Source organism: Acanthochromis polyacanthus, chromosome 18 (assembly GCF_021347895.1).
Source record: "Acanthochromis polyacanthus isolate Apoly-LR-REF ecotype Palm Island chromosome 18, KAUST_Apoly_ChrSc, whole genome shotgun sequence".
Classification (NCBI taxonomy): Eukaryota; Metazoa; Chordata; class Actinopteri; family Pomacentridae; genus Acanthochromis; species Acanthochromis polyacanthus.
In genome coordinates, this window is record NC_067130.1 from 18,156,120 (window position 1) to 18,177,431 (window position 21,312).

Sequence of the window (21,312 nt, forward strand, 5' to 3'; positions counted from 1 at the left end):
GTATTTTATATTTAATGATTCGGCAAATTTTAGCCAGTTTTCTGCATTGCTTTTTACACATATTCTTGTAGTAACATAAGCAAATAATACCAGCAATAGACATCATTGCTCAAAATTATGCAAAAAAATCATAACCTAAAAACAGGAAATGAGGAATCATAAATATATGAAGACCCCTGAGTTAAGATCAGTCAAAATTTAGAAGAGCAAAACAAGACAATAATAATAATGAAAGATAAAAGACAGATAAAACAGACTACAATATATAAATACATAGACAAACAAATAAAAATCATATAGTAAGAATAATAACCACCGCTAACAGACCTGATCATTCTAGAATGTCAAAAGGATAAAAGCAAATCTGGTAAATAAGTAGGACCAAGACCATTCTAAAACAGTCAGGTAGACATAATAATCATAAAATCTTAGAATTTTGAAATTACTTTGATACACTCTCTTTTATAGGCTACAAATAAGGCTCCGTCTTAGTATCTTATATTTATGAGAAACTTGTGAGTGCAGCATAATTATGAGAAACAGAAAGCAACTGTATTAAGTTTATTATCACTTTATTATCAGACAGATGGAATCATAAACTTGCTCATAATTATGTGAAAGCTTGTAACTAGTCCTACCTTATGCTCCATAATAACCCCTGACTGAGTAAGTGAGGGTGAGTTACTATCATTGTTTAACTTCTTTTAAACATCTTACATTTTCGTTCTCTTTAAATGTAATCTCGGGGTAAATGTAATTAAAAGTGGCCCAGTGGACCAGACGAGTGTTTTTCCACCGGACCTGTCATTCAGACCCAACCACTCGATCATGATCTACTTCAAAGATCGATTTATCTGCGAGCAGCTTGTCATTACTGACTTCCATCTGCACACCGCTGGTTCTTACAGTTAGCTGTCGACGACAACAGGCTACTACCGTTCACTACGCATTCTCCATAGCCATGGCAGATCCAAGAATACGGCAAGTGAAGATAAAAACCGGCATCGTTAAGAGGTAAAGCTCGCGTCTCGTTCCGTTGAAAAAAGTATGAGATTTATGCTGCTTACAGTAGCTAACGTCAGGCTAATGCTAACGAGCTAACTAGCTTAGCCGGGCGGACAGGCCGACTCGACGAAAACTTTACCGTGATTGAAAGATCGTCTGTCCGCGAAATCGTAACTGTACCCCGGAGTTAGAGCACGGCCTTCGGTCGATGCCTACATAGGAAAGCAGTTGCGTTTTTATTTGTGGTGGCTATTTTTCTCCTCGTCTGGTGTTGTAGTAAAAGCTCACCGTACTCTTAAAGATAGATAGAGCTCTTTATTGTTCCGAAGGAAATTTGTTTTCACAAGCTGTAATGTCACACATCATAACATGCATACAAGGACAAAATTCACAACGTGACACACAAAAATAGAATTCAAGTTCTCTTGAACGGTAATAATTGTGTATTTTGTTTAACTTGAAGCGTTGGTGGACTTATGCTAGCTGTTAGCTACGTAGCAAATTGTCTGTTTGAGGTAGAGCTCGCTTGTTTTTCCCTCTGTCCTGCATTCTAGGTTAATATTTCATCATGGTCCCGTGTTCGTCTAATTATTCGTTAATATAAATAAGCTGTTCTTGCTAAAAGCCGCCCTATTTAACCATAACTGTGTGCGGCACAGCTCGGTGTAGCATTGTGTTGTTATTTCTAAACAGCATAACTTATCTCCACCCATTATAAACGGAAAGTCAACATTTGTAGTAATGAAGGAAAAACTTGCAAGGTCACGATACAGCAATAAGGAAGTCTCCATTATGTACTGTTACTGTCAGTGGTGTCACGTGGCTCTAAGGCCTACAAATTCATCCACGAATTATAGAGATGATGTTCGGATCCTGACATACTGAGGTCCAAAAATCTTAACATTTAACGTGATAACTGCCCCATTTTCAATATCAGATGCTGTGCTCTGGGCAAACTAAAGAGATCTTGCTTTATTTCTGTGCTTGGTCCATAATCCAGCATTACTGCCACAGTGATGGGAGGTTTGAGCATTGGTTCTCAAACTGTGTCTCGTATAATTAGTCGTTTATGTGATTACTTACAGCTTTAATCATATGTAGAGGTTGAGAAATGTTTTTCAGAAATGTGGGCCTCATTACAAACCACTGAACTAGAACAAAGTTGCCAGTTTTGTCTAACAACTTGAATTAGATTAGTATATATTATATGTTATTAATACTCAGTATTTATTTAATTGCTCTGGCAGTAATTAGGGTGACCAATCCTTGAAGTAGGTAAGGAGAAGAGATGCAGGTGCTGCTGAGGGAGAAGTTTTGCCCCTGAAGTCTAACATAATACTCCTAATATATAATGATCAATCTGAATCCTGTCTCTGTGTTCCTGGCAGGTCTGTACAGGTTTAGCAGACTCGTAACTCATTTCAATACAGCAACTGGAGATAACTTTGCATCCACCGTCTCTATCCTCAACTATTTTTATTTTATTTATTTTTTATTTTTGAACATTTATATATATATATATATATACACACGTGGACAAAATTGTTGGTACCCCTCAGTTAAAGAAGGAAAAACCCACAATTCTCACTGAAATCACTTGAAACTCACAAAAGTAACAATAAATAAAAATTTATTGAAAATTAAATAATCAAAAACAGCCATTACTTTTGAATTGTTGATTAACATAATTATTTAAAAAAACAAACTAATGAAACAGGCCTGGACAAAAATGATGGTACCTCTATAAAAGATTGAAAACTATTTGACCAGAGTGACATGATTAACTCAGGTGTGTCATTTAATTGACATCACAGGTGTTTCCAAACTCATAATCAGTCAGTCTGCCTATTTAAAGGGAGACAAGTAGACACCCTGCTGTTTGGTGAAAAGGTGTGTACCACACTGAACATGGACAACAGAAAGCGAAGGAGAGAATTGTCCCAGGACATCCGAAAAAAAATTATAGACAAACATCTTAAAGGTAAAGGCTATAAGACCATCTCTAAACAGCTTGAAGTTCCTGTGACAACAGTGGCTCATATTATTCAGAAGTTCAAGACCCACGGGACAGGAGCCAACCTCCCTGGACGTGGCCGCAAGAGAAAAATTGATGACAAATTGAAGAGACGGATCGTTGGAATTGTATCCAAAGAGGCCAGAGCAACCTCCAAAGAAATTAAAGGTGAACTCCAAGGCCAAGGTACATCAGTGTCAGATCGCACCATTCGTCGTTGTTTGAGCCAAAGTGGACTTCATGGGAGACGACCAAGGAGGACACCACTGCTGAAAAAAACTCATAAAAAAGCGAGACTGGAATTTGCAAAAATGCATGTTGACAAGCCACAAAGCTTCTGGGAGAATGTCCTTTGGACAGATGAGACCAAACTGGAGCTTTTTGGTAAGGCACATCAACTCTATGTTCATAGACTCAAAAACCAAGCATACGAAGAAAAGAACACTGTCCCTACGGTGAAACATGGAGGAGGCTCAGTAATGTTTTGGGGCTGCTTTGCTGCATCTGGCACAGGGTGTCTTGAAAGTGTGCAAGGTACGATGAAATCTGAAGACTATCAAGGCATTCTGGAGAGAAATGTGCTGCCTAGTGTCAGAAAGCTTGGTCTCAGTCGCAGGTCATGGGTCTTCCAACAGGACAACGATCCAAAACACACAGCCAAAAACACCCAAGAATTGCTGAGAGAAAAGCGTTGGACTATTCTAAAGTGGTCTTCTATGAGCCCAGATCTGAATCCCATTGAACATATGTGGAAGGAGCTGAAACATGCCATTTGGAGAAGACACCCATCAAACCTGAGACAACTGGAGCTGTTTGCTCATGAGGAGTGGGCCAAAATACCTGTTGACAGCTGCAGAACGCTCATTGACAAATACAGAAATCGTTTAATTGCAGTGATTGCCTCAAAAGGTTGTGCAACAAAATATTAAGTTATGGGTACCATCATTTTTGTCCAGCCCTATTTCATTAGTTTGTTTTTTTAAATAATTATGTTAATCAACAATTCAAAAGTGATGGCTGATTTTGATTATTTAATTTTCAATAAATTTTTATTTATTGTTACTTTTGTGAGTTTCAAGTGATTTCAGTGAGAATTGTGGGTTTTTCCTTCTTTAACTGAGGGGTACCAACAATTTTGTCCACGTGTGTATATATATATATATATCTCCACAGCTTTTCTGTCTTGACTTGGTGAATTAGTTAGCTGGCTACCACCAGATGTCAACAACAACAAGCTGTGTACCCGGTGCACTGTCTTGCATGCTCCTACAAAATATACAGGTCCCAAGTAGAGTAAAGTTGATATGCTGCTTGAAAAACCCACAAAACAAAGACTACTTGTGGTTTTGATCAATGATATCGTCTAATATTTGAGGGGTTTAATGCCTGATCAGAAGGACTAATGAATGGGTAAAGCATTCGGGGCTATAGTTTCATAGTGGCACTGCCGTAATGTGATGTTTCCTCTAAAAAAAAAAAAAAAAAAAAAACTCTTTACTTTAGAAATCTTATCGGTTGATATTGGAAGATTACAGTAAGCCCTTGTTCAACTCACACTGACCAGAAAACTTAAAGGCCTGTCAGAGTTGGTGTAATGCAGTACAGTAGTTCTTGCTGTGTTGTTTAACTTAGTATGGTAACATGTATTGCATATTTAGAAGCAAACATGGGGAGTCCAAAAAAAAAATACAAACAGCAGTGCACTAAACTACAGTTCCAAACAGACTTTCTCAAAGAACTAATTTTATTAGACTGCAATACAGTGTTAAGTGAATGAAGTCAACTGCTGGGCCTGACTGCCAGTAGTGATTTTTTTAAAACCCTTTTTTCAGTACACCAATAGTATCGGTTGCTGTATGATGACTATAAGAAAAATGTCAGTGTTTATAAAAGGGAAAGTCAAATAGTAAATGGATACAGTAATTGAGACGGGTGCAACTTCATATCGGTCAGGATGGAAACGATAATCTTGTTGTGTCATCAGGTCGTAATACAGTAAATAAGGGATCATGTGATGGCACACTGGGGTTATTCTCATGTCACATAGCAGTGCTTCTCTTCCTGCCTGTAATGCCTCTGGTCCAGGGGTGTCAAATTCATTTTAGTTCACGGCAACATGTAGTCCAATTTGATCTCCAGTGGACCGGACCATTAAAATCGCAGCATAATAAGCTATAAATAACGACAACTTCAAATTTTCCCCTCTGTTTTAGTGCAACAAAATGCATTCTGAAAACATTCACATTTATTGAATTATCTTTTTACAAAGCATTATGAACAACCTATAATTTCTTAAGACAAATGAGTGAAACTTAAACAATATTATTATGCCTCATTTGTGCAATTTACAGATCAGCGTGTCTACAAAGGCATGAAACATTTCGCTCTGTAGAATTTTTGTTCATGGATTGAATGTTTGATCACAGGACCGCAGAACCGATCGTCTTTTACTGAAAGGTTTTGATGAGTGCACATGCAATTGCACTGCTAGGTTAAAAGCGTGCAGATATGGAGTAAGGCTGAACCTAGTTAGGCTCTTAAATACTCCAAACTAGGCTGCACAGGTAGTTTCGCTTAGGATGTACAGTGATGACGGCTCAATAAAAGCGACACATAATTCCCTGGGCTTTTACTGTAAAAAGGCAGCAAGTGTAGAGGTTTCAGTAAGAGCACATTTGAAATGGCTGCTTCATCGCTCATACTCAGGCTTGTCCTTTAGGAGCACTTTGCCCCGCGATGCTTGTACTCCGCTTTTCTTTGAACCGGGCTTTTTAGCCGTTTCATGGAAAAGCATGTTGTCTAAGATGTAGACTTTAAGTGAAAATGTGTGCAGCTAAGTTTAGTTGCACAAGAATGAAGGGTTTTCTGGGCCACTTGACTTAAATGATGTTCTTGGGATGAATAGTAAATTAGCACCACTTAATTGTACTTTGTTCAGTACACCTTATACCTATAGATTTATTTATTTTTTAACAGAATCTGATTAGAGTACGCATTTTATTTTTGGAAAATGTTTAAGGGAAGCAATTATAGTAAGGGTATTTTACCAGGATATAATCATTTTTTAGCTTGGATTTGGTTAATGTGTCTGATGAAACAGCATGTCATAGATGTAAAGATTGTTGGAAAGTGGGAAATCCAACAATGTTTTCGTTTTACCGTTTGTGCTTCTGACAAATTGTGTCATTTTGGCAATACTTTTAACCCGTTGCGCTTCAGTGTCCCGCCCGCGGTACACTTTGAGATCTGCATAAGCAATTTGATAAATGTCTGAAACTGCAAACGCGATTATACAAACACTATACGCTGATGGAAAGCTTAGATTCTCATGAATCCGCCGGTATAAACCACTTTCAGATGTGATTACCACAGTGGGTAATATAAACATATTTGTCCGACAAACAGCGAATATCCATCCATCCATTCTCTATACACGGCTTCAATGTACACAGCGCGACTCACATTTCCGGGTTTATTATTACACACAGATGAAAATATTCCACAAAAAACAGCCATAATCCAACCTTGGACATCCAGACGACACAAGCCAGTAAAATATTTTGTCCAAAACATATCTTGAAGACGGTATATAATCCACGAATATGTCATTTTCGAGGAAATGCACCTCGCGATGCGCGTCCAATATTCCCTGTATTTCTCGTCATATTTTTATTTACGAATAGAATATTAGCGATGTTTTTGTACTGAAAATGGCTGGAATTGACTGCAGCTTAAAGGGCTACAAGATTAATATATCTTCTTCTAAAGATAACACCCCCTTTAAAGCCTTCCATGGCTCATTGGAGTTGAGAGACTTAATTCTTTGTCTCTTGCAAAACAGGAAAATTCTTTTGCAATAAAAACTGATACACTACTCATCTATAATGGTTCGGTTTCCACATTATATCTACTAGAGAATGATCCGATATTGGGCTCTCTGATTTAGGACTTGTGAACTTATCAGCTAGTTTAAGCCAGGCTACTAATAAAGTTGGCATCCATTCTGAGCTTAGCTCTAAATTTATACTCTGACCAAATTTCCCATGCTGGAATAGAAAATATCGTAGACATTATAAGGTGCAGGGCGGTAATGGGCTCGGTATAGTAGTCTGTGTGATGGTCTGAGTGTATCTCTCGTCGATCAGGCAGACCTCTAATTCCCTCCTGTCAATGGCGTTTGTGTAATGCGCTATCGATTGTGTTTTGATGAGGGTCAGATTACTATCAGGCTCCCTGAGGTGGTAATGATGGAGGCTGGATTTCCCACAGAGCATAATATCACGGAGTGGTCAGTGTAGGAAAAACAGCAGTGCAATCGTACAGTCGTGTACTTCATCAGCCTGTACGATCCTCTCCAACTGTACTGAGGTTTTTGAGGTTGAGTATACTATTTGAACATAAGACAAGAGATATTGTATCTCACCCCTCTAGACCAAAACTTTGACACGAACCCTTAATCAAGCTGTTAGGTTTAAATGTACAAAGTGTCATTGCTTTCTGTCTCTATAATCCCGTGTCCCTCCCAGTCTGCCTCCTTTTTCCCTCTCCTTTTTGCTTTCCTCACTCCCTCCTCCCTTTTCTATATTGGAGTTTAGAGGAAACCTGCCTGCTCTTTTAGCCAGGCCTATTTCCAGTGGCTTTTGCACATTCCAGTCAGTGCCTTTCAGCCCTAGCGAGGCGGATGCCCTTAATAAAATGACAACAGTAATTTGCCTTTGTCATTCCGGTCCCAGCACAGACTACACCGTGGCTCAAAAATACAGTGCTAGAGAAGGCGGCCGAATGTGTGTGTGTCGGCTGGCTCTAATTCCCTTTTTTTTCTATTTTCCACAGAGCTGCCTTTTCCATTAAGCCTGAGGTGGCAGGTCTATTTAAAACCAGCCACGACCCCACCCCTCATTCACACGGCGCTCCAAGTCTGGGAGAAATAAGAAATTAACATCAGGACTGGAAGGGGAGGAATGGACATTTTGTTATTAGACTGTCCTTCAGTTTTATTCAAATTATTCCAGCCTTCCTTCCTCCGTCTTTCCGCCTCTCTTTGCCGCCTTCTTTGACTCCAAACAGGTGACATCACTCATTCGGCATCAAGCACGAGAGTGGGAGACAGGAGCTGCGATTGCATATGGTGCCTGTTTAAAAGCTTCTTGATGGAACTGTATTAGAATGAGTGGTAATTGATGTAAAATATGACAGAGTGCTGCTGGCTTCCTTGGCTAAGCGAGGAGCAGCGCAACACGGAGGGAAGGGGTCTCCAGTAATGTGACTGACTAATGAAGGATTACTCACTTACACACACACAGCTGATTTTATGAAAAATGAAATTTGTGTTGTCATTCCAACAAGCAGGCACAGCCGGAAAAAGACGATTAGTCGGGAATCATTATCAATAGCGATATTTTCAAACTCCATTATGTCAATCAGGGTTGGAATCTGCTTAATAGATTTAGTTCCATTTGGCCCGTAATTGATAAATAATCAAAATTTATCAATGTACTCCCAGCCCATTTTCACTAACAATCAAGGAAAAGCGGCCCATTTACCACCTGACTTGGTCCAAATTAGGGATTGAATTGATGATCAATTAATCTCTAAAAAGAACTAGGTGTGTGTGTGTGTGTGTGTGTGTGTGTGTGTGTGTGTGTGTGTGTGTGTGTGTGTGTGTGTGTGTGTGTGTGTGTGTGTGTGTGTGTGTGTGTGTGTGTGTGTGTGTGTGTGTGTGTTGGAGGCAATAAAGGTGGATAAAGGAGTCAGATAATCATGCTGATAAGGTGTGAGCTGGAAGGCATGATACAGTTAATGAGGACAGCAAAGCGTTTTGTTCTGTCTGCATACAGCATGTTTATTAAAAGCTGGGAAATTGTCATGGGGCACATGATTTAAGTTTAAGGTGTAATCTGATTGTGCTCTGAAGAAATTCTGAAATGCATTTATTTAAAAAAACAGTCCATTTAATCAAAATTCTGTTTGCTGTAGGAGTAAGGGAGTAGATTTAGTGTTTAAATGTTTGGGAAAATGACATTTATCAAAATGAAGCATGAATTACAATGATTGGTTTTGTTGGAAAAGAGAGCTAGATATGAACTCGCCTTGAATATTAAGACCGATAAGAGGGAAATTTAACAACAGATTAGGTAGGCTCTGTAATATTTTCACAGAAAATGTCTAAATTAGGGGCAAATAAATCCATCTTGCATATTGTTTCCTTATTTTTATTTTGTACTTGGCCTTTTTTTGTTCCAGCTCATTGTTGCTGAAGACATATTTAGCCAACAGTTTGATCTGGATATTAAACATACAGTATGGTAGATTTTAAGATCTACAAATTTATTACTTGACCCTTATGGTATTGAATTTGCTCGAGCTTCTCCAATGTGAATAATTGTGTTTTGTGTTGTTTTTATGAGTATGACTCCAAATCAAATGTCCTTAGGTTTTTAATTGCTGGCGCACATAGTACACGGTTCAGGTTAAAATAGTTTAGAGTGTTCATACAAATTGTGGCAAAGGTCCTCTTTTGTCCACTGTGCTGTTTCATCCTTGCCAGCGTACTTTCATCAGGGTTGTTCCTGAAGATGTTTTCAGATCCGTATTCCTTCTGCATCCTGTATGTAAACTACAACACTCTGAAGTCGGTGGCTCCACAACATGCTTCTTAAGATTTGACAATTTATTTGTCCCATTTCCTGCTTAGAACAAATATTTTTATTTTGTTTACATCAAGTATATTTTGTTTGTGATTCTAATACCGTGCATTGTATTATATTTCTATGTCCTTCCTCTGTTAGGGCTTCATTTGAAAAAAGCAAAATTTTCTATATCTACTTTTATATCTGAATAGATAGAATGCTTATCCATGAGTCATCGAGCGTTTTCCTGATTAATTTTTACTCCGCCAAGGAACGGCAGAGTTATTTGACGATTGGCGCACATTTGTCCATCTGTCTGTGCGCAACGTTACTGAAAAACGGACTTAATGGATTTGGATGAAAGTTTCAGGGATGGTCAGAAATTACACAAGGACCAAGTGATTAGATTTTGACAGTGATGCGGCTTAGAGTCTGGATCCATGGATTTGTTAAAGATTTCTGTATCATTGCAAGATAGTGGCACTGTGTAACTGTGACTAGAAGGGAACACTAGCTCGGCTGCCTGCTGATGATGACATGATTGCGATCCTACTACAAACGACTGTTCAGGGTTCTCGCCAGCGCATTTCAGCGTAACGGGCCGTTACGTTGTCAGTATAAAAGATTACGCTGTGATTAGGGCCGCTACGCTGCCTTTCAAGTTGTGCTATTGTGTTTTGAGCACATTTGCTTGTGTAATATTTCCATATTTATGTGAGAAAACTTCTTTATTGGGGCAGTTGTCGCTGTGAAAGAGAGTTATTTTGACGGATAACGCCATGTGTGTTTGTTTTTATCGACTGGGTGCCTATCTAGGTTAATTTATGTCTCCCCACCTCAGCCGTGCTTTCCTGTCGATTGACTCGTTCCCGTCAAAAATTAAGAGTTGCTTCCAATCTTGGGGTTACGACTAGCATGTCTCGGTTGTTGTTTCCGTGATGCCATGTATGGTGAATAGTGACCTAAATCATGAGCATTTGGAGCATCTGCGTGACGCTCATTGGCTGACATCTGGGCCAGCCGCTCGCGAGATTTAATGAAGGCTGTTGTGCATGCGTATAGCGTCGGGCTGTCCCGACCTGCCGTTACGCTGTAAAAAAAATCCTGGTGAGAACCCTGCTGTTGCAGACTTTTAAGGACTTATTCATCGGAAATGTGTTTCCAAGTCCCATCAATTCCCACCGCCTGCTACATATTTAGGTCACGCAATTCAGTATCCATACATTACATACACATGCATAACACACACCTGTGCTCAGCGTAAGGCCATTTTGTTTGTGGGTACATCTGTATTAAATGGTCACGTTCTATGTTTCTGTGATTTCTGATAATCAGTAACTGATAAATAAACAAATGCTGCATTTCTGATAATGCCATATGAGGGAATGAACAGCCTTGGCGGAGTACTGCGCGCTCTGGGTGCTTTTCCAGTTTTGATGTTTGGTCTAAAAAATGGCAGAAAAAAATAGTTGTTGCTTAGGGTTTCCCAAAGCCTAAGAAGAATCAGAGATATTCCATTTACTAGAGAAAATCAACTTGAAAGTACTTAAATTTAAGATGCTGGAATCAGATTTTTTTTTTGTTTGGATAAAAACAAAAACCTACTCAAACTGACTAACTGAATTAGCAAAATAGTTGCTAATTAATTTAATAGTTGTCAGCTCCCCTCAGCTTCACAGAGCTCTTTAGTCACCTTCAGCTTGTTGTGTAGCTGTTTTGCCTACAACTTGCTGTTTTGGCTCACTCATCTAGCTTTCATAGAGGTTTTGTCAGCCAAACAAGGCAGCTGTTTTCAGCAGAAAGCTCTAAAAACCCCACTGCACATTACCTGCTCAGCACTACACGGAAGACAAGCTGCTGAACATTGTAGAGTATTTAGATGCTTAAGAGACAGATATTTCCCTCAGGAGTGGGTAGAGACCCAATACAGAGCTAAAAGAGAGTAAATACTGGACTTGTTTCTTTCCATCTGTCAAATCTGATTCTAAATGAATGATAATGTTGTTCTGTAACTGCTTGTTGTGTAAAGAAGCGACTGTTTGTTGTGTCCTCCATGGCCCAAAAAATAGTTTGTTGCTTGACTCAGTTGGCACAATAGTTAGTAGTTTTTATGATGTAGTACAAGTGCTTTTAATTGAACTTGTGTTTTGTGATCAGTATGCAGAATGTTTGTGCAAAGCAGCAGCATTTTAGTTTGAGTATAAAGCGAAGGCTCGTTCCAGAAATAAAATGTCTTCCATGCAGATGTGCCCTATTTTAAGTTGCTAAGTGATCAGCTGAATTTCAAAGTGTTATGTCAGGCTGATCTCCACCTGGCAGCAGGGAGGAGGACTGATGTGTTTGGTGGTTGTTATTGAGGTGTGTGTCTTACCATCCAGTGGGAGATGATCTCACTGTGTCCCCCTCAGTCAGAGGAATGTTGGAGAGAATGAGGATCGATGGCCTTGTCTGCAAAAAGTGACCATCACAGGCCGCCTTTTCATGCTTCAACTTATATTATCTGTCTGGGAGACATTTGATGCGCATTTATGCTTCGTGTTTGATGGAATGGCACTGCATTGCCGCCTTTAACCACGTCTTTTCCTCTCCTCTTGTTTCTTCGCAGGCTGGCGAAAGAAGAGATCGCATACATAACCGAGGCAAAGCAGCAGGAGGAGAAGGTTGAGCGCCTGAAAGCAGAGGCAGGGGATGATTATGTCATCAAGAAACAGGTATACGAGCTGCTGCCTTAACGCTGTGCAACAGTTATGTGGCTCAGTTTGTGGACCTTTGCATCATCCAGTTATCCCCGCTGCCTGTGTAAGTGAAGCAGTTTTTCCCTCCCAGAGTTAGGGAGTGAATTGTGTCGCGATGATTTGAGTGGCCCCTCGTTCATGTAATGAGGTCAGTCCCCAGTGATAATGAAGAATTAGGTTTTGAGAGGAGAATCATTAGTGATTTTGTAATGCGCTTGATGCAGATGTAATTATATCATGTTACTTTATAGGAGTTTGATAATTACTGACACATGCTGGTAATTTAGTGTCCCTAACAGATCGCTGGCCCATATCCTGCTCTACATTCTCACTGTGTCTGCGTCCCTCCATCATTTAGCTGTACATTGTTTGTGGAGACTTTGTACACTTCCAACATGTTCAGTTTTTCTTTTCAAATGCGTAACAAAGAGCCTGGAATTAAGAACAAACATGAGGATGGGATCATAAACTAGCACAGATAAATAGGGGGAATTCATTACTCAGGGAATTGGGCCAAAAATGATGGTAGTGCATTTGTACGCTTCTCTTTCTTGGGAGTAACAATACCATTTCACGTGTTTTTCTATGAAGTCATACTAGCTGCTGATTGTAAATATATCAGTCATTGGATGCATTGTTGGAAAATTTTGTACAAACATTCGTTCCTCCCAGATGATTAAAAGTCGACCGCATGTTCTTTAGCTTGCAAATCTGCATTTTTTTGGCCCTGTGATCTTTCCTCAAACAGCCACCGTCAGATTGGAATTCAGTTTTTTATAATGAAATGTTACAGAAACAACTACTGGGGATAGACTGGAGGAAATTGGGTGCAGGCATTATTGGAAATGCATGCAAAAGCCATTTGTTTAAGTTCTGTCAGCGTCAGCTTTACTTCCTTCAGCAAGATTGTTAAGATTGTGACAAAGCAACATGCTAGGCATTTACTTTTTAGGACTGGTCGTTTGAAGAATCACAGAGCTGATAGTATGGATGGAGAAAGGTCTTGTTCCACTATTTTCTTCGTGTAGCATAGACAGTTGTTGTTTCAGTGAAGTAGTGTGTAAAGTAGTGTGTTGTCTTTCTGAGGTATGCTTTTGGTAACATTTTTTCACTTACAACCATAGAGCATAAATATTGCACAAACATTTTAGGTGTGTCTTCAAAGACAAAGAACAAAAACATCATTATTAAATCACTGACGATCACTTCCACATTGCAGCCCAGTACCTTTCTGGACATGCACACCACCGTTCAAAAGTTTGGGGTCACCCAGACAATTTCATGTTTTCCATGAAAACTCATACTTTTATTTTCATTGGAAAAAAAATACTTTTCTTTTAAAAATAAGGACATTTCTAAGTGACCCCGAACTTTTGAAGTGTAGTGTAAATATATGTAGCCTTAATGTTGTTCAGTTCGTAAAAGTATTCAGTCTTTTTGAGTTAGTTTTAAAGTCAATTTAGATGTTTTGTTAGTCAAGTCTACCCTGCAGGAGTTTCTAATGGTTTGTATGTTGTGTTAATTCTGTCACAGAGGCTGTAAACTGACTGAAAACTACTTCATAGCATCTCTCTTATTTGCAGAAATGAACACAGAAATAAAATCTGTCTGGAATTAAAATCACAAATAGTGAACTTAAAAAGCTGGTCTAAAAACGCTTAAGGTCAGAACATTTTTCTGATGTTTCCAGAGACATCTGGACATTTAGACAAGATGCAAAATGCAGGTTTTATGTATTTCATATGATGTAGACTGTCTTCTCTTTGGATCAACAGTGTCTCTGAGAAAGTACCAACAGGACAAACGCTTCTTATCTTGAAATAATCTTTTTCTAAAGAACAGATGCTGTAAAATGAGGGGGGTTGTCATGTAACCTTTCTGTATATTTCAGTCCGCCATGCTTCACCGATGCTGATCCGAACCCTAGCAAGAGTAGTGGATCCCAGCACGTTTTGACTGCATCTCTTCATGTTTCAGGCAGGGAGGAGCTGCACCAGGGACACCACATCTGATTATGTTTACGGCTGACATTAAAATTCTGTGTGTGTTTTGGTTTGTTTGTTCATTCAGAGAGCGGCGGCTCAGGCTGAGCAGCAGGCTTGGTTGGTGTTAAATGGGGAGATTGGGAGGCCAGATGGATTATGGTTGGAGATGAGAGGTCTGAGGCAGGATGGATTAGAGGTTTTTATTTTAATGGAATCAATACGCTGTAAGTGTCATCTTTATCCAGCGCTGATGGGATCATTCCACTGCACTGGGAGGGCACCATGACTTTTCTCTGTTTCACCACTCCTCTGCTTAGTCTAGCTCACCTTGTCACATCAACATGGCAACCAACTCGACTAGTTGTCTAGTGTCTTTCAGCGTGTCAGTTAGGCGCTCAGATGAACTCATACACATCCAGGCAGGCTGACTGTTAGTGTGCACAGCCGTGTAATGTACATGTGTGTAGCCGCGGCCGTGTTTTGACTTTCCAGCTCGGCAGAGGGCTCGGAGAGGAAGCATCTGTCATGAGTGAGTGTGTCTGACAGCGTTAGCCAGCTCTTCTCTGCTCTTTAGGGTGCCAGCTGGGGGAATTCCACATTAGCCGCGGCTGTGAAAGTTCCCCAGGCTGTAACACAGTTTCGCTACAGGCGTAGTAATACCTCTTTACGCCTGATCACAGTGCCCTCGGCTCAGGGTTTCTTCATTCATCCAGGTGTGCAGCCAGATCGAGGTGGTCCCCTGCTGCCCAACTCCCGGTCCGATCGATAACTCAATAACATTTTTCATACGGCCGGCTTGTTGGGAGATGTTAACCGCAGCAGAGCGTGTGTGGGACACCCTGCATGTCATTGTCAGGAACAAGGCTACAGTGAAATCCAGCGAATAAACACGCCTGAGTCTGGCTGTTTGAATTAATGCTCTGAACTGGGAAAATGCGTGTTCGATAATGTGCTGATTTTTGTGAAGACGGGTGATAAGAGATGGTAATGGGAGCAGTGACAGAGGTGTTCTGATTAATACAGATGCTCTGATGTGGTCTCTGTGTGGTTTCAGATGGAGGTGTTGCAGGAGTCCAGAATGATGATTCCAGACTGTCACCGCCGTCTGGCCGTAGCACACGCAGATCTGCTGCAGTTACTAGTAAGTAACACCGTGAAGTGTACAAAATGTTTTTCATCTCACAACAGAACAAAACTGCACCGAAGCCATCGACCCATTTCTGTATTTAATGTTGCTTTTACAAATTTACAGCCTTGGTTAAAAACACAAACATGGTGTTAAACCCCTGGTCACTAAAGCAGTTTTTTTTTTTTTTAAACCTTCTCTTCACCCCAGACTCAGTTTGAATTTTACAGTACAACACCACTTATAGATTATAGAATTGATTGCCCCTTGCCATCAAGTGGCCTATCTTTAGTCTTTTGTTTTGTTTGTCTTCAAAGAGCCAGCAACCATCAGCATGTGCCTGGATTTAAATGGAAATGTACAAAAACTACAATGTATTTCTAAGTAAAGCTGCGTTAATTAGTAATTTTTGGTCATTCTGGTGCAGAAAAACATATGCACACCCCTCACGTCATTTTGTTTTGTAATAGTCTGCAACTTATTTCCATTTTTGATTATTCTTTCTATTCATTTCTCAATTACAGTGCCTTGTGAAAGTATTCGGCCCCCTTGAACTTTTCAACCTTTCGCCACATTTCAGGCTTCAAACATAAAGATATAAAATTTTTATTTTTTGTCAAGAATCAACAACAAGTGGGACACAATCGTGAAGTGGAACGAAATTTATTGGATATTTGAAACTTTTTCAACAAATAAAAACCTGAAAAGTGGGGCGTGCAATATTATTCGGCCCCCTTGCATTAATACTTTGTAGCCCCACCTTTTGCTGCAATTACAGCTGCAAGTCTCTTGGGGTATGTCTCTATCAGTTTTGCACATCGAGAGACTGAAATTCTTGCCCATTCTTCCTTGCAAAACAGCTCGAGCTCAGTGAGGTTGGATGGAGAGCGTTTGTGAACAGCAGTCTTCAGCTCTGCCCACAGATTCTGGATTGGATTCAGGTCTGGACTTTGACTTGGCCATTCTAACACCTGGATACGTTTATTTGTGAACCATTCCATTGTAGATTTGGCTTTGTGTTTTGTATCATTGTCCTGTTGGAAGATAAATCTCCGTCCCAGTCTCAGGTCTTTTGCAGACTCCAACAGGTTTTCTTCCAGAATGCTCCTGTATTTGGCTCCATTCATCTTCCCATCAATTTTAACCATCTTCCCTGTCCCTGCTGAAGAAAAGCAGGCCCAAACCATGAGGCTGCCACCACCATGTTTGACAGTGGGGATGGTGTGTTCAGGGTGATGAGCTGTGTTGCTTTTACGCCAAACATATCGTTTTGCATTGTGGCCAAAAAGTACAATTTTGGTTTCATCTGACCAGAGCACCTTCTTCCACATGTTTGGTGTGTCTCCCAGGTGGCTTGTGGCAAACTTCAAACAAGACTTTTTATGGATGTCTTTGAGAAATGGCTTTCTTCTTGCCACTCTTCCATAAAGGCCAGATTTGTGCAGTGTACGACTGATTGTTGTCCTATGGACAGACTCTCCCACCTCAGCTGTAGATCTCTGCAGTTCATCCAGAGTGATCATGGGCCTCTTGGCTGCATCTCTGATCAGTCTTCTCCTTGTTGGAGGTGAAAGTTTAGAGGGACGGCCGGGTCTTGGTAGATTTGCAGTGGTCTGATACTCCTTCTATTTCAATATGATTGCTTGCACAGTGCTCCTTGAGATGTTTAAAGCTTGGGAAATCTTTTTGTATCCAAATCCGGCTTTAAACTTCTCCACAACAGTATCTCGGACCTGCCTGGTGTGTTCCTTGGTCTTCATGATGCTCTCTGCACTTTAAACAGAACCCTGAGACTATCACAGAGCAGGTGCATTTATACGGAGACTTGATTACACACAGGTGGATTCTATTTATCATCATCAGTCATTTAGGACAATATTGGATCATTCAGAGATCCTCACTGAACTTCTGGAGTGAGTTTGCTGCACTGAAAGTAAAGGGGCCGAATAATATTGCACACCCCACTTTTCAGTTTTTTATTTGTTAAAAAAGTATAGAATATCCAATAAATTTCATTCCACTTCACAATTGTGTCCCAATTGTTGTTGATTCCTGACAAAAAATAAAAATTTTATATCTTTATGTTTGAAGCCTGAAATGTGGCGAAAAGTTGAAAAGTTCAAGGGGGCCGAATACTTTCGCAAGGCACTGTAATTGATCAGTTGATTTCAGAAAATGGAGCCAAATGTTCATCAGTGCTTCCTAAAGGCCCAGAAAAAAAGACTTTTCTCTAGTAAAAGATTTTCTCAAACTGATTACCACCTGTTTTTTTTCTTTTTCCGGTCTAAAAATCTACGAAAGTAGAAACTAGAGACATTTTTCATTCAAAAGAAAATCGCTGTTGTGGTGAAATATCTCAAAACTACTGGATAGATTGGGATGAAACATTCTGAAGACATTTCTAGTCATCAGAGGATGAATCATAATGATTTTGATGTTACCAAGTACCATCACAAGAGTGATACATATAGAACTATTGGATGATCTGCCTTCAAATTTAGTTCCCATCTTCATACCCCTGACATGATGAAGTGTGAGTTTAGTGTCCTAATCATCTGTCAATTTAAATGAATCTACTTTGGTTTATGACGTAGTCCATCAAACCTGATGATATTTTATTGGCCTCAGCTGTAGTTTCTGTCTTTAGTGTATTAGCAAATGTTATGATGAACAAACCTGCTCAACATCATCACTGTTAGCATGTCAGCATGTAGCTCAAAGCGCTAATGTGTCAGATCTGCTAGCATGGATGTAGCCTGTTGGTAAGCTGAAGAAATAAGTGGAAAAATCTATATCATTTGCTTTTGTATTTCATTGTCAATTAATTTGATGATTATCTCCCCGATTAATTGACCAGTTGTTTGGTCCTTAACATGTCAGAAAATTGTCAACAGTGTTGATCAATGTTTCCTCAAGCCCTAGATGACAAATATCTTCTCAAAGATATTCAGTTTACTGCCACAGAGGAGGAAAGAAATTCCAAAAATGCTCACATTTAGGAAGCTGAATTTCAACTAATCCACGAATTAATCAAGGGAGTGTAAATCTTAGTGGGAGATTTTCCACAAGTATCTGCTCAGGGATGTACTTCCAGATGGCTTTTCAGCGACCTAAACATGTGAATATGCTCAAGTTTCACCCCTATTAGCTGCATTTCAGTCTATATTTACAACCACAGGGCGTGCCGAAGCCTCCAGGACTCAAGTTGATATGGTGAGAAGCAAACATAAGCATGCATGTCTCGGGGTCATCTCAATTAATGCGGAGCAGCAGTCAGGCAGCTGGAGGTGTGAGTCACTCACATGAGAGCTGGGTGGGAGGCAGAGGGAGCTAACCTGGAGCCACATGTCCCCTTCCCTGCAACTCCTCCTCCCTTCTTTCTTCCCTTAGACAGACTTGCGCATATGCACACGCTCATCACAGCTCATTAGCAGCGCCGTCGCCGCAGCGACCACCGCAGGAGCTAAAAAAAAACAACCACTCGATAAAAGGACACGGACGCCTTGCTGTCACGTTATCCTTCAGTCCAACCCTCCGCTGATAAATTTAGAAGTTTTGTGTGACAGTTCACTTCATATTTTTATCGAGACAGTTTCATCAGAAAGTTAAAGAGTTGTAATCTCTCATTTTTGAGCGCACTAGATGGCAATAAAACAAAACCCCTCTGTGTGTGTGTTTGTGTCTTTTCAGGAAACGGAGGAGGATTTGGCTGAATCAGAGGAGTACAAAGAGGCTAGAAACGTATTGGACTCAGTGAAGCTTGAAGGATGATTTCTGATGTGTTTCTGTTCTCACTGTGAGATTCCCTCGCTTAAATGTCCATTCCTTTCGTCAGACCTTGTTTGGAGCCGCGGAGGCCAACTGAATCCATTCAAAGTCTCTGTTCTTGATGTAATTATTTCTACTGTTTACTGATAACGTGCCACCACATTCGACCACACTTCTCCTCTGTGTACAACCCCACAGAACATGATAAAGCATTCAGTTTAATACAGCACAAGAGTAGAGAGTTTCATTTATCATGCTAATACTGAGGTTGCAGCTCACCTTTGTTTTCATTGTTAATTAGTCTGTTTGTTAGTTCTCAGTTAACTAATTAGGTTTTATTTCAGTTTAATGTCATAGAGGAGGAAGGAAACCAGAAAATAGTCACATTTGAGAAGCTTCTTCGAAAAAAATTGCTTAATTATCCAAAAAGTTGTTGATTAATTTAATAGCGCTAAGCAGTATACAACCTGGACTTCATATGATTACAAAGACATTTGTCAGCTTTTTTCTGCTATAAAAGCCACCCATTTTGGTTGCTGTAGAGTTAGTCTAAAGTATTTTACTCTGATTACTTTTGTGATTGACGCTTTTATGATCTTTCAGTGAATTTTTCTTTTCCTTTCATATCTTTGTGAGTTGGATGAAGTTGCAGGAGCTTCACTGAATATAGTATAAATGTTGAGTAATTGATGATTTGGTTAGTAAATGTATAAATAACAGAAGATGACGTACACAAAATCACAAGTCACGGTTATGAGTGAAGGCTAAGAATCGAAATTTTATCATTTTTTATGTTTTGCTGGGGGATGACTTTCATTGTCATTTAATGTTGATTTTTATTATTTTCTTAATTCACTGACTAGCCATTTGATCTGCAAAATGTCAGAAAATGAATCGTTTATCAGTGTTTTCCAAAGCCAAAATGTCTTATTACCCAAGTATAATCAGTTTACTGTCAAAGATGAGGAAAAAAAACCAGAAAAAATCTAATTTAAGTTGTTGAAATCAGGGACTTTAGACTTTCTTTAAAAAATACTCAAGGCTAAAATGTTTTACTTTGATTTCATATCTTTCTGACTTAGATAAAGCTTAACTTGTAAAGCCCAGAACACTAACTAGAGCTGCAGTTAATAATTATGTTAATTAATCCATCATTTGTTTGTTGACATTCCCAATTGTCTTTATTACCCAAAGATTTTTAGTTTACTGTCATAGAGGGAGAAAGAAGGCAGAAAATATCCAAGACAGTTTTTGACTTCTTTTTCTTAAAAAAGAAAAACATTTCCCAAAGGATTACTTTCCTTTCATATCGGTCTGAGTTAATTTAAGTTTGCAGCAGCTAAACCAGTCCTACCTCCTTATCTATATCCCAGAATACTAACTATAACTGCCATTATTAAATATTTCCAGTGTTGATTAATTAATTGCTTATTCAGTTGTTTAAAATTAAACTTAAAGGCGACAACAACAAAATCACAGATTAAAAAAAAAATCCAGTCGAAATTGTATTTAAACAACTGAAAGCATTACATAGGATCTGACAAACCATTTGGTGAATTTCTGCCTTTTTTATTTTGCTTGAAATTTGCCTTAAAATATTTGAATATCTGATGGACTACTGGATTAATCAGCCAATCACTGATGAATTTAATTGCTCAGTGTGTTCCTGTACTACTATCCCTGTCAACAGCAGTGAAATGGATTGATACCTTACAATAAAGACAAGAGCACTTTGGGCACTCCTGTCAGTCAAATGACAAATGTTGCTTGTGGCCCTGAATGACAAAACAGGCCTGTCTAATGTCCCTGCAGCAGCTCCATCTATTATCCAAATGGCCTAAAATAACGACACCTTATATTAAGGCTGAGGGAGTCCTTCCTAAATAGTCATACTAATAAATGAACTCAATTGCCAGACAAATTAAGGTTACATTTGACTTGATCCTTATTTTACAGATTTCGATAATTATCGGGATCACCCCAAAGTCTCATTACCGCCCTAATGAGGCGCTGCTACTCCGTGACATCTACCCCGCTCCATCTCGTTAAG

The 21,312-nt window shown here is 39.5% G+C and overlaps 1 protein-coding gene across 1 annotated transcript; it reads left to right on the forward strand.

Moving 5' to 3' along the window:
- Window positions 1–845: 845 nt before the first annotated feature.
- Window positions 846–19,488, forward strand: tbca (tubulin cofactor a). The gene is made up of 4 exons (XM_022209003.2): window positions 846–1,014; window positions 12,254–12,359; window positions 15,423–15,509; window positions 19,185–19,488. Exons 1-4 carry the CDS (start codon window positions 962–964, stop codon window positions 19,263–19,265), a joined length of 327 nt encoding a protein of 108 aa, XP_022064695.1. The 5' UTR covers window positions 846–961; the 3' UTR covers window positions 19,266–19,488.
- Window positions 19,489–21,312: the final 1,824 nt, after the last annotated feature.

Coding starts and splice junctions, on each gene's coding strand:
- tbca (XM_022209003.2), top strand. CDS start 962: ATGGCAGATCCAAGAATACGGCAAGTGAAGATAAAAACCGGCATCGTT. Junction 12,360..15,422: donor ATTATGTCATCAAGAAACAG/GTATACGAGCTG, acceptor GTGTGGTTTCAG/ATGGAGGTGTTGCAGGAGTC. Junction 15,510..19,184: donor CAGATCTGCTGCAGTTACTA/GTAAGTAACACC, acceptor GTGTCTTTTCAG/GAAACGGAGGAGGATTTGGC.